Genomic DNA, 25062 nt, shown 5'->3' on the forward strand with positions numbered 1-25062 from the left:
ACGGGAAACGACGACAAAATTTTCGAAACAGTTCTAGTTTTATATTTTATTTTTTTATTTTTATAAATGTTTTGTTTCTTCTCATTAATTTTAAAAGGTCATCACCGCATTTTATAATTTTTTTTATCTTTAATTTGAATTTATTATCTAACGAGAATTCAAGAGACCAACAAACATGGCTGACAAGAAAAAAGAGGAACCGGTAGCACCGGAGAAAAAGGATGAAAAGAAAGTCAAAAAAGGCGATAAAGAACCAGAATTGGTAATAGAGAACAAATCTTAAACCTAATGAATAGGAAATTTAGTAGGAAAAACAATTCGATAATCTTTTATGTCGTTAAATTGTCTTAAACAAACCTCAGGGACGTCGAAATTTCCAAAACTGCATTGTCATAAACATTTTAATGCCAAACATGTGCAATGCTGTCGGATAATGTCATGCCTCAAAGGCTTAGATTTTTGTGGGTACTGATTGATTTTCCAGACTCTTAAAGTTTTGTAAGTGTAAATTCTGGTCATTTATTTCAAAGTGAGCAATTTTATCATAGAATGTGACCCTCCCCCTTTATTGGCTTTAATATGAGGCAGGCATAACCTGTGAATGGGGACGAAATTCTGTTTTAATTCAATCACGTTGATAAAAGAAACCGAAATACCGTATGTAACGTTCCCGATTTTGATTCTGTTGTTAGGGAATTAGCTGTGACGTTCTTTAAGTTATGACGTCATATTCGATGTAAACAAAAGAAACGCTTTCATCAGGTAACGTTTTTTCATATCAAACAATTATTAAAATTGAATTTGTATTGAGATCCAATCTTATATTTTACTAAACTGATAAATATAAATTTTTCAAAGTCTCATGCAAACAAGACAGATATCTGTGCAAAAGCGGAGAAAACCGGAACAGGAAGTAGATCTGAAAAAAAAAGTTAACGATTTTGAGTTCATTAGTAGAATGAAAAATTCGGGAAATTTCCCGATTTTTTTTATTTCTTTTTTTATTGATTTTTCTACCGTAATTGGGGACTTCGTCCCATAATATGCAAAAGTAATCAACACATATATTAAGCTTTATAGTCGCTGTCAGCTGAAATTCGTAGTGGTTATCGGTAAAAATAATCTAAACTATCAATCGCGTTCACTCGAGATATGGTTTTTCACATTCCATTCATAAATCGCTAAAAGAAAAACCACTACTGACCTACCTTTTAAGTGAGGGTACAAGTTAAATCTGCACCTAAAGAAAAAGTCAAATCGGCACCCGGTTAAATCGGCACCTGGTCAAATCGACACCTAATTATAGTCAAATCAGCATCTGATAATAATTGATATAATATGAATAATTATAGTATAAACTATTACTAGTAATTTGTTTGAAGTTTTCTCAACATTCTTTGACTGATGTTTTGATTAAACTATTCCGTTCATTAATTAAGTAATCACTTATATCAATCAAATAATTAACATGTTTGTTGTCTTAATCCTAAACAGGTAGTTATTGATGTTTTTTCTTAAAAAACTTTTTTTTTAAAATGGGTGCCGAATTGACTACATTAGGTGCCGATTTGACTAGGTGCCAATTTGACTATACCAGGTGCCGATTTGACTAGAATTCTTAAGTGATCGCACTGTAATAATCCTGGAATACTGTAGAAATATTTATTTTTAAGCTTATGGACATTATACTTCCACCTAATCGCTATTTGGAAATCTGTGCAGCTTGACTTGAGAATCTGTTCTGCTTGAACTTTTGATGTCATACAACAATAACTTTTTCATTGTGGCGTCACATGTTTTCTGATATGACATTAAAATTTAAGGGAAACTTTTGTGATGTTCAGTAATGGCGGAAAATTAGCGATAAGGTGTACTGTGAACAAAACAAACATGTTGTCATTCTTGTGTTAATTTCTCAACATTTAAAGTAAGCTGTACTTTCTTTTATTTTTCACAAGGAATCAGATAAAAATTCTAAGGTCATATATTAAGATAAGAAATGTCAACAGATTCTTCAATATTTCTATACAAGAAAATGTTTTCTGGTATTTTAGCAACATGTTTGTCTTTTCTACACAACAAATACATGAATCATGTAAATAAACAGAAAACGCTGGTAAATTCAAATTCATCACCATTTAAGTAAGATTTGACACTTTTTTTAAATCTTTTGTTCAGAACAACATGCAAAAAAATGTAACCTTTAAAATTTTTGTCACAAACTTATTCCCCATAGTTATTTTCAAAAGTTACACCAAATTAAGGTCACGAAGGTGGTGGGAAAGAGGGAAAAAGCAAACATAAATTATTTACCTTAACACTTCTTCCAGTTTTTGTCAGCCATCAATAGAATTCCAACCTTAGCAAAACAAGACTCTTAATCTGGTACATCCTTCAAGGAAAATTATGTAAATATTATCTTAAATATCTGATGAGCTGCCCTTTAAATCCATTGAATATAATGCCTGATGAAATTGATAAAATGTATTGGATATCAAACACACACAAAAAAGAAAAGGAATAAGATGAGATTGAGAAGTCTTTTATATTATTATCTGTGAAGACACACAAGTAGGTTCTAATAATGTTGGTGAACTAACATGTAGTCAAGTTCTATGGGAAAATGGATATAATTACTGTTACTGATCATGCTAGTTGTACACAAGGAAGTGTTTTATTCTCACTAGACAAATATATCTGCAAAGGTTCTAATTTTTGAAGCATTTTTATTGCACCCTCTAAGATGCAAAGAAGTACAATTTAAAAGCTCTTTTTTCACTATCCATGTGCACTGTTATATTTTAAAACAAACACAAATATTTGATCCCATTCTTTGACAATTAAATTATGAATGTTGTTTTACAGAAATTTAAATTTTTTTTCATTTCAGTCAGAAGAAGATAAGCAGTTACAAGAAGAATTAAACATGTTGGTAGAAAGATTAAAGGTTTGTACATATATATATATTTATATAAATCCAACTTTCATTTCATAAATTTCTGACTGTTGAATCAAATAATGTTTATTTAATATGAATAGTAAAGTCAATATTTATGAAAATATGTATTATGTATATATTGTTTTTGACTTGGAATGATTAAGCCAATTATTTCAATTTTACAGGAATCAGATCAAAAACTTTATAAGCCAGCATTAGAAAGTCTGAGATCACAAATAAGAGCATCAACAACATCAATGACATCTGTACCTAAGCCACTGAAGTTCCTTCGACCTCATTATGAATCTCTGAAAGAAGTGTATGAAAAGATCAAAGATGATACAACAAAAGTGAGTCTCGTTCCTTCATCAATATGAATACATCCTTGGGCTTTACTATGTGATATTATTTTGTCTGAGAAGTTTTAAAAAAATGAGAAAAAATACACTGATTGTGCTTAATGATCAGTATTTAGATTTGGATCTTTATTTATATGTAAAAAAATAATTATAAGGTTATTGAATGGTTGTAATATTTGTTATAAAAACAAATTACATTCAAAACTTTCTATGAAAATCCCTGGTCTGATGTTGAATACATTTCAGACCCCTCCCAAAAAAAAGACTTAAAACTGTAGACATGCTTAAATTTCACCCCTTCCCTGAAATCTAGCCCAGGCTAATAATAAGTATATTATACATGTACATAGCTGAAGATATTACTTTTCTAAAATATAGTATTGCAAACCTATTTGAATGAAGAATTAACATCTTATCATTAAATTATGATTTGCATGTAAGTGATTATTGTTTCAAATTCAAAAATAGAGATATTGCATGGAATTGATAAGTTACATTTTGCAGTGTTATTGGTCTACTTATTGTTACTGATATGTATAAGTTGAGATCAAGAATGAGGAATAATTGAAGGTATTATTTTATTTGTACTTTTGTAGAGATTTTGTGCTGACATTGTATCAGTATTAGGAATGACAACGTCAGATACAAGAGAGAGCTTAAAGTACAGAATACTGGGATCAAAGGAAGAAATAGGCTCATGGGGTCATGAATATGTCAGGTAAGTTTAGGTCAAAAGAGATAATACATGTGTTTCCGCAAACCCTACATTCCCTTATTTTTTAGTGCCTATCCTAACACTTTTTATGCCATTTTGGATCAAGCACTGTTAAAGTCAGACTAATTCCCCAGCTAAAAAATGTTTGTAAAATAAAAGGATATTGCCTACCTACCAACTCTATTTTTTACAGCACATTAGTGGAAACACAAGCATTAATTTCTTTGCCTTAGTAATCATATAAAAAGGACAGAAATTATCAAGTCAATATAACATTTTAATTTATAATCTTTGGTTAATTAAATAAATGAGAAAAGTTTATGTTAAAAACTTACATCAGAGGCTTTAGATATAATGCAACCTTAAGAAGACTATTAGGAATTGTTAGATAAAAGAGTAAAAATTCTTTTGAAATGCATTTTTACTTTGTTTATAGACATATTGCTGGTCAGGTTGCACAGGAATGGAGTGATCTGGAGGTAAAGGACACAGAAATGAGAGACAAATTGTTAACAATGACCAAAGAAATTGTCCCGTATCATATGGACCACAATGCTGAGGCAGAGGCCTGTGATCTGTTAATGGAAATAGAGAAATTAGACATTCTTAAAAATTATGTTGACGAAAATGCTTATCCTAGAGTTTGTTTATATTTGACTAGGTAAGATTATTCTCAAGTTTCATGATCAGTAATACTAATTAAGCTGCATACGATGGTTTCAGTGAATTGACAAGAATTTCAGTTTCCCTGCAGACTGGCAGAAGGCTGCTGGTGCTCTCTAGGTACTCATCTGTCACCAGTAAAAAACATAGGTCGCTGTAATATAGCAAAGGTTGTTTAAAGTCAAACATATTATTGATTTATTTCATTCTTTTAAGAAGATCATCTGTATCTTTATATATCATATGGTCCTATAAATTGTACATAACTTTCTTTTGTAGGCAAAAACTTATAGCATGAACTAAACATCACAGTATGAATTTCTATAAGGGAAGGATTCTTACTCTTTCAAAAGTCTGAAAGAAGTTTAAGGCCATGATAAAATCACTGACATTCTTTCAAATTTGAAAATAGTATATTTTCATGAATGGAGAATATCTGCTACTTCGCTATGACCTGATGAAGGGCAGAATTCCTGAAGTTGTACTCATTTGAAATGTTATGATTAATGATTTTATTCAAAAGAAACAAAATCAGTTGTGTTTTTACTAGCCAAATTAACATGATTATAATTCTATGATTATAAATTTTGTGTATAAAGAATGGATAGTTCATGTCAATTAAACATCAATGCTTTTACTTCAGTTGTGTTCCCTATGTACCAGACCCAGAGAACATCACCCTTATGAAGACAGCTGTAGATTTATATCGTAAATTTAACCAGTTTCCACAAGCCATTAGATTTGCTATGCAGTTAAATGATATGAAGCTAGTAGAGGAAATATTTATGTCTTGTAAAGATATGTAAGTCGAAATTATAGGATATGATAATATGTAAATTGTGTGTCAATTTTAGCACTGTTAAATTTGATAATGGGAATCTCAGATACTTACTGTATTTACTTTTCAATATGAAATAACTGAAGTTATAGTAACTGAAAGCAAGAATAATTTTTTTGGTATGAAAAAAAAGGTTGAAGACATGTAGAGAAATTTAAAACAGTAGTCTAAGAGATGCTGATGATAGCATACCAAAAAGCCTAAAAGGGAAAAAAAAGACAATTCCACTAGGCTTAAATGGGCATGAAGTGTTACCTGTGTCTGTCTCTTTATGCATTTGTCTCAAAATTGGTTTCTGTTCTCTTACATTAGTTTATCTCAACCAAATGTTAGGAAACTTGAACACAATGCTTATTTACATAAAACACAGATCATCTTTAAATTAGAGTTCTCTAGTTATGTCCCTTAATAAACTTATATACAAGCATCATTTGTGTCCCATGGACACATTCTCCATTTATTCGCAAGTATTTTATTGAGTGCATTTTAAAATTAGTCTAGAGAAATAAAATATGAAGTCAATGTGTAAATTATACATGTTGGTAATTAATGTTTTATTCTTTCCAGATTGGTACAGAAACAGTTAGCCTACATGTTAGGAAGACAACAGATATTTTTAGAACTACCAGATGATATAGAAGAATTTGATGAATTGACAGAAATTATGTCTAATGCTCATCTGAATAATAACTTCTTAGCTTTAGCTAGAGAGGTAAGGGCTGATCTATAGATTTATAGCATGAAGCTCAATCTTAACTCCATAGTATCAAAAATATTATATAATTGAAATGACAAATAAATATACAATATTAGGTAAATGTCAGAAAAATTTTAAGTTTTTTGTATGAGACTGAGATACTGGAGAAAGGCGAGGTTCTACCGAGTTCAAAAAAGTTTATATTTTTATGACATTGACCTAATAATGTTTTTATACTGCAACTTAAATTTTAAATACATTGACAGCTATTTAAATTGGAACACACATTTCAAACTTTTTTTCATCGCTTAATGGACCCCTGATTGTGGAGAAAGTGTTCAATGATGAAATTGACATTGCACAAAATATAGCTGTTTTACTATATTTAGGAAATAAACACAACTAGTTGCTGTATAAATAAAACATTTTTTATATCATTTACAGAAATAATAGTTATATAAAATCATGATTAGAGAATATAGCTGAGTGTTCATGAAAGAAGAATATGGTTGGATCATTTGTCCTAAACAAAATAAACAAAATCATATTAATTAAATAATAACATTTCATAAAAAAGGTAAGTTATACATGTAGGTCTGTTTTTTGTCCTTTTAAAATGATGAGTAGACATTGTTTGCAATGTAAAGTATATAAACACACAGAAGTGGTCTTGTTTGATAATAATTTCTTTTCTGATGATTAGATATTGTTGTTATAAATATATCCTACATTTTGACACCTATAATATATAGAAACTATTTAATTTTGTAGTTGGATATCATGGAACCAAAAGTACCAGAAGATATTTATAAATCTCATCTAGAACAAAGCAGTAAGTCCCTTATTTATAGTGCTTAGTGACAGTATAAAACAATGACAGTTAATTTGATGTTAGAATTGACAATTTCAGAATATGGTGTATTTTGCAAACTTTTATTTAATGTTAAAAGTATATTGGATAAGAATACTAAAGACAAGCAGTCAGAAGTATATTTAATTTTAACACTAAAAAATTATCCATCAATAAAATTGAAAATAGAAATGGGGAATATGTGAAAGAGAAGAACAACCCAACCAAAGAGAACACAGCAAGAAAATATGGCACCTTGTGGCAGGCTTCAGCTGGCCACTAAATCAATATTAAGTACTTGTTAACTGAAAAATAGTAGTCACACTAAACTCTGAAACATATAAATGAACCAAAATTAAAAAATATACAAGACTAACAAAGGCCGTTTTACATACAAATAGACTGCTTTGTTGATACAGGTTGAAGAACAAGAAAAGAACATTGTTTCAAGAAATTTGAACTAAATATTTTTTTTATTTTGTGTTACAGGAAGTAGTTTACCCAGTACAACAGTAGATTCAGCAAGACAAAATCTAGCTTCATCCTTTGTTAATGGTTTTGTTAATGCTGCTTTTGGTCAGGATAAACTGTTAATGGAGGATGGAAATACATGGTTGTATAAAAATAAGGAACATGGTAAATTATTTATAGTTTATAAATATTATGTGCAAATGGGGATACAATCCAGTCATTGACTGAAGTCATTAACCATTTGCACACGTTATGATATGTACAGTTTATGTAGCATTTGTGATAACTCAGTAGAAATTTCTATACAAATAAGCACTAGCACAACATTTGGGGAATAAAATACAAGGTTTTGCAATAATTCATAGTATTTTAAGGCACTTAAACAAAATAGATGAATTTGTTGGGTTTTTTTCAAATTTAAGAGTTTAGGGCAAATTACTTCAGTTTTAATTTGATAAAAAAATTATAAACTATAATAAGGCATTGTGAATACTGTATAATTCAGTTTCACCTCTAGGTAATTACAGTTTATTAAAAAAATCCATGCAAGCTGCAATTATACCTAAACCGAAAGTTTGGATAAAAACTAAGTGAACAAATATGCCTACATTTTATGATGTTTTAGTGAAAAACTATAGGTTGTAAAATTTTTAGATTTCTATTATATTGCAATATTTTGCAGGTATGTTAAGTGCTACAGCATCGTTAGGTTTAATATTATTATGGGATGTAGATGGAGGATTAACACAGATAGATAAATATTTATATTCTTCTGAAGATTTTATTAAGGTAAGATTTATAAGTATACTATGTAATCAAACTGAGTCGACTTTAAAAAATAAACTAGATTTAAAATAATCTTGATGAAACATATACTATGTTTGCACGCTTTGCTTCTTCTTCTTTCAGTAACTTCCTCCTGTGGTTAGGAGCACATCAATGTTTTGATTATACACAGTGGGCTTATATTACACGGATTTAATCACTTTAAATCACTTTATTATATCACAGTATAAAACGCAATTGCATATATTAAAAGACGATGGGCTTATATTACACGGACAATATTAAAAGTTATTAATTGCTTAAAAGAATCTTTTCTGCTTTCCTTTTAAAAAACATTTTAGGATTCTCTAGTTTTGTTGTAATGAAACACACCTTAAAAATTTTGGAGAAAAAAGCAAAATGACAAAACTTTTTGTTATGTCCTTATAAGTAAAGAATTAAAACCAGATTAGATTTAACAAAGTGATCAACAGATATATATTGTATGTTAAAAAATATGTGTTTCATTTACAGATAATAAAATACTGATTTTGAAGAAAACATTTCTTAAAAATTGTATATCTCAACTTTACAATGTTTTATTTTTGTTACAGGCAGGGGCATTACTTGCTTGTGGTATTGTTAACTCTGGAGTTAGGAATGAATGTGATCCAGCTGTTGCCTTGTTGTCAGATTATGTAATGCACAATACAGCTATAATGAGAATTGGTGCTATAGTTGGGTTAGTCAAAATTTGAGTCATAAAATTATATATAAAAAAATCAATTGGTAAGATTATATTTTCAAAGTTCTTTATAATCAAGTCTTTACTAATAATCTTAAGGAAATACTTTTACTTCAAAATTTTAATATTTGGCCTTTAGTATTTTTTTTTTAATTGTATTTCTTACTTTATGAGAATGAAATAAAAGTATATAAGTTAAACTGAAAAATTCAACACAAAAATCTAAACAGTTGAATTCTTAATTATGAACATGCAACAAGTTATACTTTACACTTTTTCTAATGGATTAGAAAATTGACTTCTTTTAGACTTGGTTTAGCCTATGCTGGATCTAACAGAGAAGATGTACTAGCAATAATTCTACCTGTATTAGGAGATACTAAATGTACTATGGAAGTAAGTTTGTAGTTAATTAGACCCCCCCTTGCTTCTGGTCTAACAAAATGTACTGGTAATGATTCTGTGTGTGTGAGGGAGGGATATTTGTTGTACTAATGGATAATTACTATCACTGAGCTTTAATTGATTTCTCAAAGAATACCTAACATAGCTATTAAAATGAGCTTAATATAAGATTTTTAATTGTACACATAACAGCTTGAATTAAAAATAGCTACCAGTTATTGTGTAGGTAATAACATAAAATTAATTGCCCCCTTGCAGAAATAGCCATTGGTTTAGGGAAGGCCAATCTTTGTAGTCATTTTTGTAGCTATGCTAAGGATATTTAAATTATGTTATGATTGTGTTTCATTGATTGTGATTTGCTGTTGAAATATGTCTTCATTGTATGTCAGAAGATAGAAGTCATTATTAGATAAGGTAAACTACCCTCCTTTCAAAGTAGCCTAGTCCTACAGACAGATATATTTGTTATCTGTTAGACTAGTCTACTGTTAAAGGAGAGTAGTTTACCAGGGCTCACACTACTTCAGAATTATAGGGAGAAGTGACTTCTCTTTTTGAAACTGATAGGGAGAAGTGGTGAGATTTGAAAGAGAAGTGCTCATTCGCGCGGGTGCGCTACAATGTTTGGATTTTACAATAGTATAAAGGGCCATATGTTAATAATGTTCTTTTTATGTTGTTCAATTCATATGAGTAAAAAATTACAATTAAAGTAACATTTGAAATTAAAAGTTGTTTAAGTTTTACTAAGGTTCTTGTGAGAAACTACCAACTAAATATCTAGCCCTAAAAAAACAAATTTTATTTTAAAAAATGTAAAGAAATTATATCAATTACAATTTAATTAAAAATTATCTTGTGTATGAAATTCAGTGTTTCTCATGAAAAAATATAAAAGTTATTAAGCTGGGCCATAATATATTGATATTAGTATAATAGTCTCAGAGTTAAGCAACTTTAATCAATAGTTTGAAACATTCATAAAAAATATAGGGAATTATATACACCAATCAATTAGATGTAACCAAAAGTCTCTTAATGCGTGTGGGATGCGTAATTTTCCCCTTTGGGATCAATATTCTTCTGTCAGCTGTTCCATCCGTGCGTCCGTAGTAATTATTGTAAAAGTACGGATTTCGGTCATAGCTGGTCCGGTTCAGATCCGTAGTTAAGAAATCGGTCAATGGCGGACTAATGCAAGAAAATTTACAAAAATAAACGATGTTTGACAAGTTATTTGGAAAGGAACATGACGGTTTTAATGCAATAAATGGATTAAACATTTACTGGAGGCAATTTTTATCACGTTTAAATGAAGTAACAAACTTATTTTGCCGCCGAAATTTAGGTTGATGTACGTTTTCGAGGAACAAGCACCGGAACTTGCGAAAATGCACGAAGTGATAAAAAGTTGTATTTTTATCAAATAACCTGATACATACTGCGAAGACAATGCTTCAACCTCTTTTCTAAAGATAATGAATAGTTTATGTCTGAATTTCTTTAATTATCAGTAAAAAATTGATGTTTCATCAACTTGGTAAAAATTGAAAATGTCCGATGACGGAAGCGACTGAAAGCGACTATCGTCAAGAACAGGGCGACTTGTTTTCGCTTTTGGGGGTCGGGGAAAGCGAAGTGACGGTCGGGAGGGCGACTTCTTCGCCCAAGTCGCCTGGTAGCGTGAGCCCTGGTTTACCTAACCTAATGACTTCACAGTTCAGCTAGCAAGCAAGCTAACCAAAAGATATTACCTTTACCTACACACTCAATGCAATCGGCTGTAACAATAATTTCTTTCTTTTTTTTAATTTTACATTATTAACAAAACCATTCAGTCTATAAATTATAGAATCCTCCCTCTAATGTGTTGTTAATGTTGTAGGTGATAGGAATGGCTGCTTTATCCTGTGGTATGATAGCAGTAGGAAGCTGTAATGCTGATGTAACATCCACCATTCTACAAACCATGATGGAGAGAAGTGAAGCAGATCTCAAAGATACACACGGCAGATATCTAGCTTTGGGATTGGCACTGGCTTATCTTGGTAAGTAACAGATCTCAAAGATACACACGGCAGATATCTAGCTTTGGGATTGGCACTGGCTTATCTTGGTAAGTAACAGATCTCAAAGATACACACGGCAGATATCTAGCTTTGGGATTGGCACTGGCTTATCTTGGTAAGTAACAGATCTCAAAGATACACACGGCAGATATCTAGCTTTGGGATTAGCACTGGCTTATCTTGGTAAGTAACATATTGCAAAAACTTAACTTTTAATCAAGGTTTATGACTATTGTGGATTAATCTTGGCTTATTAAAGAAGCTTATTAGTTCTGCTAATATCATAATGTAAAAAGGTCAAAGCAACCCACAACTACAGATTGTACATTTCTACTAGGTTGCAGTGTTTGTGGCTGCAATGTCTGTATATACTAAAATTGATGTTTTAGGAACTTTTCTTGACATTTAAAAATGTGTTTATAATAATGAAGGAATACCAACTGAAATGAGAACTGACAGAAAAATTACAAAATCCAGTGAAACTTGCTCATTTTTGGGAAATGGCTTTATATTTGTTAGAGTGCAAGATATGCCACAATACTCACTCACAACCTTTCCACAGTCTGACTAATAAGGCTATTTGCAAGAAAATGGTAATATCCAGATGCTTTTCTTGTTGTCGAGTATTACTTAAATAATACAAAAACAACAATTAAGACTATTTTTAGAAATTTGAATTTTTTCCAAAAGTCCCAATATGCAGGTTACCTCATAGTCAGTCACAAATGAAAATTGCCTTGATATTGATAAAAGATAGGGAAAAAAAGAAAAAATCCCTGATTTCCAAATTTCTCTTTATGAACTAAAACAAATTTTATTACAGAAAATAATTCATATTATTTTTTTTTACAGGTAAACAGGAAGCTGTAGATGCCACCTTAATGGCATTAGAAGTTATTGCAGAGCCACTGAAATCAATGGCCATGTTGTTAGTAGAAGTCTGTGCATATGCAGGTATATTTTTATCTCAACTATCAAAATGGAAAGATAGAGGGATTAAAGAAAGACAAATAGATAGACAAAGCAATGTTATACTTCTTACAAGATTTGCATTGAGTCAATATGACCAGTGGCAATAACAATTGATATAACTGCGAAACAAATTTTAAGGATATAATACTTTTGAACTGTCTGTCTGACCATTATCACTAAGTTGTTGCCAAAATGAGGGTTTGTTAAAACATCCTGTATTGATTATTTTGTTTAGCTAGAACAATACCTTATACAGTGGATTCATTATTATTTGTATGATACAAATGTGTGTCAGATTTGCGGGCACTGGTGAACTAAGAATTGAAATATTTAATGATGTACACATTTTCCTTGTGTGCAGATTTTAAAAAAACAACAAAATCAAATATTAGGGGGGAAAAAGAATCCTCAGTAGTAAATTGATCAACTGATTCCAGCAGATAAATATGAGTCCTTAATGTTGGGGGCCTGGGGTATGTAAACTTGCCCACAAAAGCTTCTTCGTTCTATGTAATGTTCTTGTACAAGTTGTGGTGATTATAAAAGATTTTAAACCTTCTTTGCCAGTTTTGTTAGCGCATATTATCTCATAAGTACATATTTTTTAGCTCACCTGGCCAAAAGGGCCAAGTGAGCTTTTCTCATTACTTGGCGTCCAGCGTCGGCGTCAGCGTTAACATTTTATATTTTGAACTTCTTCTAGAGAACCACTGAATGGAATGAAACCAAACATGGCATGAATGTTCCTTATGAGGTGCTGACCACGTGTTGTTACTTTGTAGCCGATCCATCATCCAAGATGGCCGCCAGTGGGGGGACTTTGTTTAACATAGGACCCTATGGGAAATGCATACAGATGACTTCTTTTAGAGAACCACTGAATGGAAATAAACCAAACATAGTATGAATGTTCCTTATGAGGTGATGACCAAGTGTTGTTACTTTGTAGCCGATCCATCATCCAATATGACCGCCCGCAGGGAACTTAGTTTAACGTAGGACCCTATGGGAAATTCATACAAATGACTTCTTTTAGAGAACCAATAAATGGAATGAAACCAAACATAGTATGAATGTTCCTTATGAGGTGCTGACCAAGTGTTGTTACTTTGTAGCCGATCCAACATCCAAGATGGCCGCCAGTGGGGTGACTTTGTTTAACATAGGACCCTTTGGGAAATGCATACAAAAGTCTCCTTCTAGAGAACCATTGAATTGAATGAAATCAAACATAGCATAAATGTTCCTTTCCTAATGAGATGGTGGCCAAGAGTTGTTACTTTGTAGCCAAATTTTATCTTTTTTTATATGATTTCAAAAACCCAAGTAGATTCAGGTGAGCAATACAGGCTCTTGAGAGCCTCTAGTTATGTAATGTAGGTATCTTAATGTCTTTTTAATTTCAAGATAATCCTAATCATTAATACTTTGTTTATACAGGGACAGGAAATGTGTTAAAGATACAGAAACTACAACATATATGTTCTGAGCATGATGAAAAGAAAGATGAGGTATGGGTATTTCTATGAGGAATTAAAAGTTATATGACCAAAGTTACTTTGGAACACTGGGTTTTCTCATATTTAGGGATCAATATTTAAATATATTAAGGTAGCACAATACAAAGATTTTTCATCCCCAATCAGACATCTTTAAACTGATGTAATTCCACTCATCTTTCTTTAAATTTTATAAATGAGTTACCAAAAGTAAGAAGAAGGACCAATCTTTCAAATTGTGATAATTTCATTATGACATAATTATTACATCATTAATTGTTATGTAATTAGTTGCCATATTGTGATGTCTATACTTGAATGAATTTAGCTTCTTTGTTATTCATAGCATCCCAAAATATTTTATAGATTTGTGCACAACACAGTTTGACCTCCAAAACTGTGTCTCAGATTTTTCTTATTGTATTTCATTCTCTCATAAATCTTCAATGAAGTTTGCAACATCAATTCATAAGAGACCACTAAATTCAATTGGGTATAAAATTTGTTCTATTGATGTTTTTGGAAATCTGAGACACAGTTTTGGAGGTCAAGCTGTGTTGTACAAGAATATATAAAATATTTTGGGATGCTATGAAGAACAAAGAAGCTAAATTCATTCAAGTGTGGACATCACAATATAGCAACTAATTACATAATAATTAATTATGTAATAATTATGTCATAATGAAATTATCACAATTTGAAAGATTAATCTTTCTTCTTTCTTTTGGTACCTCATTTATAAAATATAAAGAAGGATGACATGAATTACATCAGTTTAAAGTTGTCTGATTGGGAGTAACAAAATCTTTGTATTGTGCTACCTTAAGTGGGCACCCTGTATGAATCTCTTGCTTAAAGGTCATGATGACAAACGTTAAATATTGTAGACTGTAGATTTGTGCTTACAACTTTCATATCCAGTTAAGATATATCTATTGTTAAAAGATAATAGTTTATTTAGAAGCAAATTTCTTTTAAGCTTAGATAACAAGCATCTAAAGACTCCTATGTGAAGAAAATTTAAAAAGTTAGTATTTTGAATGGGACATCAGACTCTTGAAATATTATATCTGAAAGGAATCTTTGACATACGTATCCATATACAGAAGTGTGAAATACAGATACAGATACAGAAAATAGCATTTATTTTAGAAGTATTGCCATAAAATGTTTTCACTAAACCAAGGAACAGTGCAAGTAATGAGCAAGGTTTCTTTTAGAGTGAACTGATTCTAGGGAATTGGTTTTACCTTCATAGTGACATAAAAAGTTGTTTTCTATTTATACTTTGAATATAAACCATTGAATATTGAATAATTTTTTGTTGATTTATTTTCATAAAGTAAATGAATTTAATTTTTGTAGGATAATAATGATAAGAAAGATGATAAGAAAAAGAAAGATGACAAAGAAAAGGAAAAAGACAAATCAAAAGAAACAGCAACCTCTGATCTGTCAGCCCAACAAAGTAAGGTTCTAATATTATCTCATCTAGATAGGAGTACATCTCAGTTTTCAAAGATTTTTTTTATGTGGGAATATAAGACTTTGTACATTAATTTTTCCTGGTAAGCAGTTACTGTATAGATGATGGTTATTTATATGAATATCCTGTTTGAATATTCATCTATGTTTAAGAGAATCTAAATAAAAATATTTTCTTAACAAAATGTGGAATGCAGTTGTATAATTATGACAAACAGTTGATGCTATCTCACCAAAATATTTTCTTAAAAAAAACCTGAAAATAAATTTGATATAATGTATATTGAGACAATATTGTGTATTTTAATTAAACAACTGAACAGTCACCAGAAGACTGCTGATTTTCATGTATAAACACCATATTTCCTACCATAATACAGAAACATTTCTTGGAAAATACACATAAGGACTCATCGTATTTGTCTTTTATTAGGTATAGCAGTACTAGGTATAGCTTTGATAGCTATGGGAGAAGATATTGGTGGAGAGATGGCCTTCAGAGCTTTTGGACATTTGGTAAGTACTGTTTTCATAAATTTCCATAGTTTTGTAAATTTAATGTGAAAGTAAGTAACCCATTATTTGGGAAGAAGAATTCAGTGTAAAGCAAATGGGAAATATAATATAACAGCATGACAAATTTTTAAATACATGTAATTGATATTTAAATGTCGGGGGTGATCCTTTTTAAGAATGGACACACTGGCATACATTGTATATGTAATTGATATTTAAATGTCGGGGGCGATCCTTTTTAAGAATGGACACACTGACAATTAGACAATATATGTATAGTGTCTTAAAATATGAAATTTATTTGTATGAGGCTTAGAAAAGGGGGAAATGCGAGGTTCTACCGAGCATTTCCCCTGTTTCGTGCCGAATACAAATAAATCTTATATTTCAAGACACTATACGTATATTGTTATTATACTGAAATCGATAAAAAATGAAAAAAAAAAAAAAAAAAATATGTAACAAATATTGTTAAAAAAAAAGTGTTTGGAATTTCCCTCTGGGGGTAACATTTTGGGGTAATTCCCCATGACCGTAGTACAGGCGGTAGGACATTGACATTTTAAGGAATTAGAAAGGAAAAATGAACTTAATTAATAACATTTGATAAACATGGTATATAAATTACCAATTTGAAGACATAACAAGTTTAAATTCATAAAAGTTTGACCATTGTTACTACACATTGTCATGGTTGTGACGTGACGTTGTAAGTAGGCGGGGCTTATTGGTGAGTTGAGGTCATTGACGTATAAAGCTTAACGTTTATACGTATAGCTTTATCTGTATAGTAAAATAGCTGATTGCAGTATAATATGTAATTGATGTTCAAGCAGTAATTGAATTATTTATATTTGTAGTTACGGTATGGAGAGGTAGCAATCAAGAGAGCCGTACCAGTAGCGTTAGGTCTGATATCAGTGTCTAACCCTAAACTACAGATCCTTGACACACTTAGTAAATTTTCTCATGACAATGATCCAGAGGTAGCTCACAATGCTATCCTGGCAATGGGACTGGTTGGTGCAGGTCAGTAAAATTTATCATGAATTTCTTAATTTGAATGATTCCATTTAATAGTGTTGACTGATGTTTTAAAATATCTTATATTTATTTATTTTAAATTGAATAGGCTTTAAAACTTTAAAAATATATCGCATCCAGATTTACATTTATAGTATTGTAAGTTCATTGTACTTGTGACACATCTTTTAACAACTGGTGAGCAAGCTGGTATTTTATACTGTTTGAAATTCAGATAACCTGAAGGATGTTTTATTTTTAACTAGTATATTTATGAAGTGATCTAACAAAAAAGAATTTATGTATATCCAGGATCGTTGTCTCTTTTTATATATAAACATCATGCTTTCCTGCCTTACCAATATGGTTTGTTTATTAATAGGAACAAACAATGCACGCCTGGCTGCCATGCTGAGACAATTAGCTGTGTACCATGGTAAGGATGCCAACAATCTGTTCATGGTAAGACTGGCCCAGGGACTAACACATCTGGGTAAAGGTACCCTGACACTAAGTCCATACCATAGTGACAAGGCACTCATGTCACCTGTAGCTGTTGCTGGACTCCTGGCTGTCTGTGTATCATGTCTTGATGTTAAAAATCGTAAGTTTATATTAAAGAAATTTATTTTACAAACTGCATGCTCAGTGAATAAAAATGCTGAAAGAATTCTAAAGTATTATCTGGATATGAAATAATTTATCGAATAAGAGGGGTTTGTTGAAATTTTCACAACTATTAGAAATTTTTTCAATTTATTTAGTAAGATTTTGAGTGGATGAAGCTATTATTTGGAAATCCTGTAATTAGTTATTTTAAGTTAAGTGAAAGGCAATGCATTATACAGCTAGTAAAATTTGTGTATAGCTTCTAACAATTTTCAATCACCAAAAGATCAAAGATTAAAGTAAAACAATACAATACAAACCAGTTTAAATGTAAATGTATTCTATTGAAAATTAAAAGACCAATATGTCTGAATATTTTATCAAAACTTAAATATTTCTATATTTTTTACAGTGATCTTAGGAAAATCTCACTACATTTTGTACCACCTTGTGTCAGCCATGCAGCCCAGAATGTTGACCACTTTTGATGAGGAATTAAGACCAACACCTGTACATGTCAGAGTTGGACAGGCAAGACATTTAAAAGTTTTGAAATGATACATATTTTGTAAAAAATAAAAGGAGACGTCGGGATACATAAATGAGACAGTAACAAAATGACAAAAAAACACAAATCTGGAGGTCAGCTCAGTTTTCAACAACACACAATCTATACTGTACAATATGGCAAGCTCTAAGTTCTGCTAAGACTGAAATACTTATGAATAGATTTAACAGGATTTAAAAGGTCTACCCTCAATTCCATGTTCACTAAAATACAAAAATCATTTAGATATAACTAAAGACAACAACTGACATGGTTCTTTGATATGTGATGGGGTTAACTAGTAACAAGTCACATGGTTTGTGCTAATCTGCCAGCTCAAGTATTTTGTGTAAGAAAAAAAGATAAAATCTGTTTGTCAGACATTTTACCTATTTAAATAAATGAATTTTAAGGTTCTTTTCAGTTTTGAAACACACATGTCAGACTTAGAAAAATCATTTAAAAAACAACTCGGTTATATAATATGTAGAAAATGTAACAATTGTCACTGAGAATGTGCTACTAGTGTGCGAAAATCTCAATTGACAGTTGAAAAATAAAAATTTCTCAAAAGAATGCCAGAATTGACCAAGAATCTATTGAATTCATTTGTTTACACCTGAACAATAACTGAAAGGTTTTTTTTTTAACATTGACAAAGTTGTTAAACAAATGACAATATCTTATTTTGTAGGCTGTAGATGTAGTAGGTCAAGCCGGTAAACCTAAGTCTATAACAGGATTCCAGACTCATACAACACCAGTACTGCTGGCTTATGGGGAAAGGGCAGAGTTAGCTACAGAAGAATGTATCCTTTTTACTCAATATCATATTTAGTGATATATTAGTGATAACTCTGCTGAAATTGAGTTATTGATCGATCTCATAAATTGAATATTTGGACTTGTTTCACATTTCAGAATTCTTTCAGAATCATACTACTAGGATATTTATGTATTCATACCTGCCAAGTTTTCAAAATGCCCATGGGGGTTTGGCTTGCAAGATGGCTGCCATAATTCTAAAAAACCTTCAAGGGGCAAAATACAATGTAATATTGATTTGGCTTCTTCATACTTTTATAAGCCTCAATTCATTGTAAAATTAATTGTTTTGTTAAAATTGTGGACATAATTGCTCTTTAATAATTCAATTTGGGAATCTCCATGGGGGAAATCCCCGCAAATAGTGACAGTTGGCAGGTATTTGTATTAATTGAAGCAGACTTCTCAACATTAAAAATAATACTCAAATAGAATTAGTTCGTAACAAGGAAAATATCTTTCTTTGATCTACCAAGAATTATTCTATACTTATTTCTGTTCATTCTAATGAATAGGACAGTCTGAATCTTTATCTCCAGATAAAGCAATATTGTCTATGAAAAGGTTACACACCAAAATATATCACATAATACCATTTCAATACATTCATCATACTGAAGGCTAAGATTTTACATACACCAATCTCAATTTGTTTTTTATGATTGATCAGCGTAAAAAATGTCATTGAACAATATGATTTACTCTGATGTAATTATATAAGTATAGTGACATTTGAAATTTACAAGGAAAGTGCACAAACTTTGGAAGTCGTCTAGTAACTGGCATATTTATTACTGACAAACAAACAGATGCATATTACACTTTCTTATATATTTCACATTAATTATAATTTCTTATAATATTTGAATAATTACAGCCTCCTTAACTCTGACTACAGATCTACCAATAAGTCCTATAATGGAAGGTTTTGTTATACTGAAGAAGAATCCAGATTACGAAGCTTGAGAACTTTATATGTCGTTAGTGATCAGTACTGTATGTGTGATAATGACCGAGAGGGAGAGAGAGAGAGAGAGTCATAGTGCTTGCGTTGAATAAATTATTAAAATGGTTATCATTTGTTTTACTACTCATTCATATCCAACTAGGAAGACGTACTGGAAGCAAAAATGGGGAGGGGTGTAAGAATTGGAAAACACTGAAATAATTGTACTATAATGTACTAAGAATTTCGTTACCAAATAAATACATAAATTCCATATGATTTAATTTGTTGAAGTCAAAAGTTAAGGGACTTGTATTAATATCTGTACCAATGAGCTTCTACAGACCTCACATAATCAGAATGAGATTCATTAACCAAAAGTATTATCACTGTAATTGCTGCTGTTTATTTAATAATCAAGTATTGCCTGTCAAATAAATATAGTAAATACAGTGTAGGATAGGGATTCAAATAAGTATAGTAAATACAGTGTAGGATAGGGATTCAAATAAGTATAGTAAATACAGTGTAGGATAGGGATTATTTGGTGCACCCGATGTGACCCATAATGTAACGTAAGGCAGAACAAATTTTAAACCTACATAGATATATGAATCCAGACAAAAGACTGCAATTCTGTCAATACAGGTAAACAAGAATCTTAGATTAGGAGTCCTTCAGAAAAAAAAAGAATGTGGATGTGGTCTCTAGTTGATCTTAACAGCGCCAAAATAAAAGAAATGAGCCAGTTTGAGATATTTGCTATTGGCTATATCATGTTTGCTAGCTGTTAACATATTAAATGAGAACTATACCACTATTTCTGTGAGCATTTTGTTATATTTAGGATCTACAAGTCATCATTTACCAAATAGATGGTGATAAAATAGTCTAGAAAACTTGAAAATTAATAACTTTAAGGACAAAATTGTATAGACATCAACATATATAAATGGGGGAAAAAATCAGTGAAACTTTGACAAAAAAAGTGTTTATTTTCACAAAGAACGGCATGATTTGAAAGAAATGAAGAGAAAGTTGCTTATAATTATACTTATTCCCAGACAGATGAACTATTTAGCAATGAAATTTAAATGAAAAATATTATGCATATAGATATCATTACATCACAATTACACAAATGAATATTGCTTTAGGAATACAGCTACATAGAATTCCAATTGGAAATAATTCTGAAAATGTCATTAGCTTCACCCAATGCAAAAGACAACTTATGAAAGTACCAAAAGACCAGAGCAGTGTTTGGCATAGAAATCATTATTGGGAACATGAAACAAATCTATGTGAATTAAATGGAGTAGAAAGTTGATGATTGACCTGTTGAACAGCAGTTATACATATGAATGTGAATTGAATGTTGGACTTTTAACTGTGCTTCAAAGAAGGATTGAAACTAAATTTATACCTGTGTATTGAAAAAGAATGCCCAGCTTTTCTATAAGTACAATAATTTTGAAGACCCAATTACTGCTGATTAGATAGAAGATGCATGTGTACATATATACTCCATATATCTTTATGAAAAAGGATAAAGGACAAAGAAGTCTGAATATATTTGTTCAGTCCCCCAATTTGCCAAGTAAGTTGAATAATTGATGAACTTTATGGGCTGAGATAAATTCTCTGGTAGAACAATGATAGCTGGATTGCTTAAGGCCAGATACAATAGACCATTTTCATATTATTGACTTTCTGACTCCAGAATTTATATTTTTTTGACCGGTTATCTTTGTGGTTGGACATTCTGGTACTTGGTCAAAAAAAAGCAACATAGATAATTAAATTTAAGATTTTAATTGTTAATACAATTTTGAGGGAAAGTTGACTGGTTAATGCATTCTATATATATGTCTATATCATCAGAAATGTCAGTAATATTAAAATAGCTATCTCCTTTCTATGCCCCCGCCATAAGGGAGAGGGCATCAAGTTTTACCTTGTCTGGACGTCCCAAAATTGGTTTCCTCTCTCTAACTAAAGTTGCCTCAACCAAATGTGATGAAACTTGTGCACAATTGTTATTACCACAAAACTCTGATCAAGTTCAAATTTAGGTAGCGTCACTATTATCGTTTTTCACTAATCTCCCTTTTTTTGAATGACAAGTGCAGGCATCATCTGTGTCCAATGGACACATTCCACATTTATCTTTTTTTCATTTTTATACGACCGCAAAAATTTTAATTTTTTGGTCGTATATTGCTATCACGTTGGCGTCGTCGTCTGCGTCGTCGTCGTCGTCCGAATACTTTTAGTTTTCGCACTCTAACTTTAGTAAAAGTAAATAGAAATCAATGAAATTTTAACACAAGGTTTATGACCACAAAAGGAAGGTTGGGATTGATTTTGGGAGTTTTGGTCCCAACATTTTAGGAATTAGGGGCCAAAAAGGGCCCAAATAAGCATTTTCTTGGTTTTCGCACTATAACTTTAGTTTAAGTGAATAGAAATCTATGAAATTTTGACACAAGGTTTATGACCACAAAAGGAAGGTTGGGATTGATTTTGGGAGTTTTGGTTCCAACAGTTTAGGAAATAAGGGCCAAAAAAGGGCCCAAATAAGCATTATTTTTGGTTTTCGCACAATAACTTTAGTATAAGTAAATAGAAATCAATGAAATTTTAACACAAGGTTTATGACCACAAAAGGAAGGTTGGGATTGATTTTTGGAGTTGAGGTCACAACAGGTTATGAATTAGGGGCCAAAAAGGGGCCCAAATAAGCATTATTTTTGGTTTTTGCACCATAACTTTAGTATAAGTAAATAGAAATCTATGAAATTTAAACACAAGGTTTATGACCATAAAAGGAAGGTTGGGTTTGATTTTGGGAGTTTTGGTCCTAACAGTTTAGGAATAAGGGGCCCAAAGGGTCCAAAATTGAACTTTGTGTGATTTCATCAAAAATTGAATAATTGGTGTTCTTTGATATGCCGAATCTAACTATGTATGTAGATTCTTAATTTTTGGTCCCATTTTCAAATTGGTCTACATTAAGGTCCAAAGGGTCCAAAATTAAACTTAGTTTGATTTTAACAAAAATTGAATCCTTGGGGTTCTTTGATATGCTGAATTTAAAAATGTACTTAGATTTGTAGTTATTGGCCTAGTTTTCAAGTTGGTCCAAATGGGGGTCCAAAATTAAACTTTGTTTGATTTCATCAAAAATTGAATAAATGGGTTCTTTGATATGCCAAATCTAACTGTGTATGTAGATTCTTAATTTTTGGTCCAGTTTTCAAATTGGTTTACATTAAGGTCCAAAGGGTCCAAAATTAAACTAAGTTTGATTTTAACAAAAATTAAATCCTTGGGCTTATTTGATATGCTTTATCTAAATATGTACTTTGATTTTTGATTATGGGCCCAGTTTTCAAGTTGGTCCAAATCAGGAGACTAATACGTAACCGGCCATCAGCTATGGGCCAATGTTTATGGACCACTGGACTATATAAGATCCAGCTTTGGACTTGGACAAGGGGGACAGACAAGACGGATTGGTACAAGAGATTGGTACCGGAGATTCCGCCAAGGTCTCCCCCCCTCGTGGGTAGGCTGGAACATATACGCTTAATATCCAAACGTACTCCATCAGGATTGAAACCATACGATCACGTGCCCATGTGAGATATTGAACATTCGAACAATTTAACTTTTAAGACAGTTTGTGAACATTCGAACATTTGAACTTGAGAATCTTTCTTGACTTTGTAATTACGTAATAAAATATATTTATCCATTAATGACTTCGTCACAGGATTCCATATCAAGTATTGTGCAATAGCAAGAAATTTTCAATTGCACAGTATTGCACAATAGCAAGAAATATCTAATTGCACAATATTGTGCAATAGCAATTAATTTTCAATTGGAGTTATCTTTCTTTGTATAGAATAGTAGTTGATAATATATGTTGGAAATTTGCCAGACATGACTATGATGTCATTTTCTATTTTTATTTGCCAATAACTTTATGTAAAAAACTTCATTGGAAATTTGCCAATATAAAATGTTGCTGATGAAGCTTTTTTATACGACCGCAAAATTTGAAAAATTTTTCGTCGTATATTGCTATCACGTTGGTGTCTGCGTCGTCGTCGTCGTCCGGCGTCCGAATACTTTTAGTTTTCGCACTCTAACTTTAGTAAAAGTGAATGGAAATCTATGAAATTTTAACACAAGGTTTATGACCACAAAAGGAAGGTTGGTATTGATTTTGGGAGTTTTGGTCCCAACATTTTAGGAATTAGGGGCCAAAAAGGGCCCAAATAAGCATTTTCTTGGTTTTCGCACTATAACTTTAGTTTAAGTTAATAGAAATCTATGAAATTTTGACACAAGGTTTATGACCACAAAAGAACGGTTGGGATTGATTTTGGGAGTTTAGGTTTCAACAGTTTAGGAATTAGGGGCCAAAAAAGGGCCCAAATAAGCATTATTCTTGGTTTTTCGCACAATAACTTTAGTTTAAGTAAATAGAAATCAATGAAATTTAAACACAATGTTAATGACTACAAAAGGAAGGTTGGTATTGATTTTGGGAGTTTAGGTCCCAACAGTTTAGGAATTAGGGGCCAAAAAGGGACCCAAATAAGCATTTTTCTTGGTTTTCGCACCATAACGTTAGTATAAGTAAATAGAAATCTATGAAATTTAAACACAAGGTTTATGACCATAAAAGGAAGGTTGGTATTGATTTTGGGAGTTTTGGTCCCAACAGAATAAGGGGCCCAAAGGGTCCAAAATTAAACTTTGTTTGATTTCATCAAAATTGAATAATTGGGGTTTTTTGATATGTCGAATCTAACTGTCATGACTGTGTATGTAGATTCTTAACTTTTGGTCCTGTTTTCAAATTGGTCTACATTAAGGTCCAAAGGGTCCAAAATTAAACTTAGTTTGATTTTGACAAAAAATGAATCAGTTAGGTTCTTTGATATGCTGAATCTAAAAATGTACTTAGATTCTTGATTATTGGCCCAGTTTTCAAGTTGATCCAAATCGGGGTCCAAAATTAAACTTTGTTTGATTTCATCAAAAATTGAATAAATGGGGTTCTTTGATATACCAAATCTAACTGTGTATGTAGATTCTTCAT

The 25062-nt window shown here is 31.2% G+C and overlaps 1 protein-coding gene across 1 annotated transcript; it reads left to right on the forward strand.

The window, feature by feature from the left end:
• Positions 1 to 142: 142 nt before the first annotated feature.
• On the forward strand, positions 143 to 20070 carry LOC143082310 (26S proteasome non-ATPase regulatory subunit 2-like). The gene is made up of 22 exons (XM_076257942.1): positions 143 to 262; positions 2891 to 2947; positions 3124 to 3288; positions 3894 to 4015; positions 4449 to 4673; positions 5319 to 5477; positions 6081 to 6225; positions 6982 to 7042; positions 7550 to 7696; positions 8214 to 8320; positions 8911 to 9038; positions 9350 to 9437; positions 11335 to 11497; positions 12371 to 12472; positions 13931 to 14001; positions 15358 to 15460; positions 15911 to 15993; positions 16854 to 17022; positions 17399 to 17620; positions 18038 to 18156; positions 18867 to 18981; positions 19896 to 20070. The coding sequence occupies exons 1-22, from the start codon at positions 176 to 178 to the stop codon at positions 19961 to 19963; spliced, it is 2706 nt and encodes a 901-aa protein (XP_076114057.1). The 5' UTR covers positions 143 to 175; the 3' UTR covers positions 19964 to 20070.
• The last annotated feature ends 4992 nt before the right edge of the window (positions 20071 to 25062 follow it).

This window comes from Mytilus galloprovincialis, chromosome 7 (genome assembly GCF_965363235.1).
Source record: "Mytilus galloprovincialis chromosome 7, xbMytGall1.hap1.1, whole genome shotgun sequence".
NCBI classification, from domain to species: Eukaryota; Metazoa; Mollusca; class Bivalvia; order Mytilida; family Mytilidae; genus Mytilus; species Mytilus galloprovincialis.

Coding starts and splice junctions, on each gene's coding strand:
- LOC143082310 (XM_076257942.1), top strand. CDS start 176: ATGGCTGACAAGAAAAAAGAGGAACCGGTAGCACCGGAGAAAAAGGAT. Junction 15,461..15,910: donor TGATCTGTCAGCCCAACAAA/GTAAGGTTCTAA, acceptor GTCTTTTATTAG/GTATAGCAGTACTAGGTATA. Junction 17,621..18,037: donor ATGTCTTGATGTTAAAAATC/GTAAGTTTATAT, acceptor TATTTTTTACAG/TGATCTTAGGAAAATCTCAC.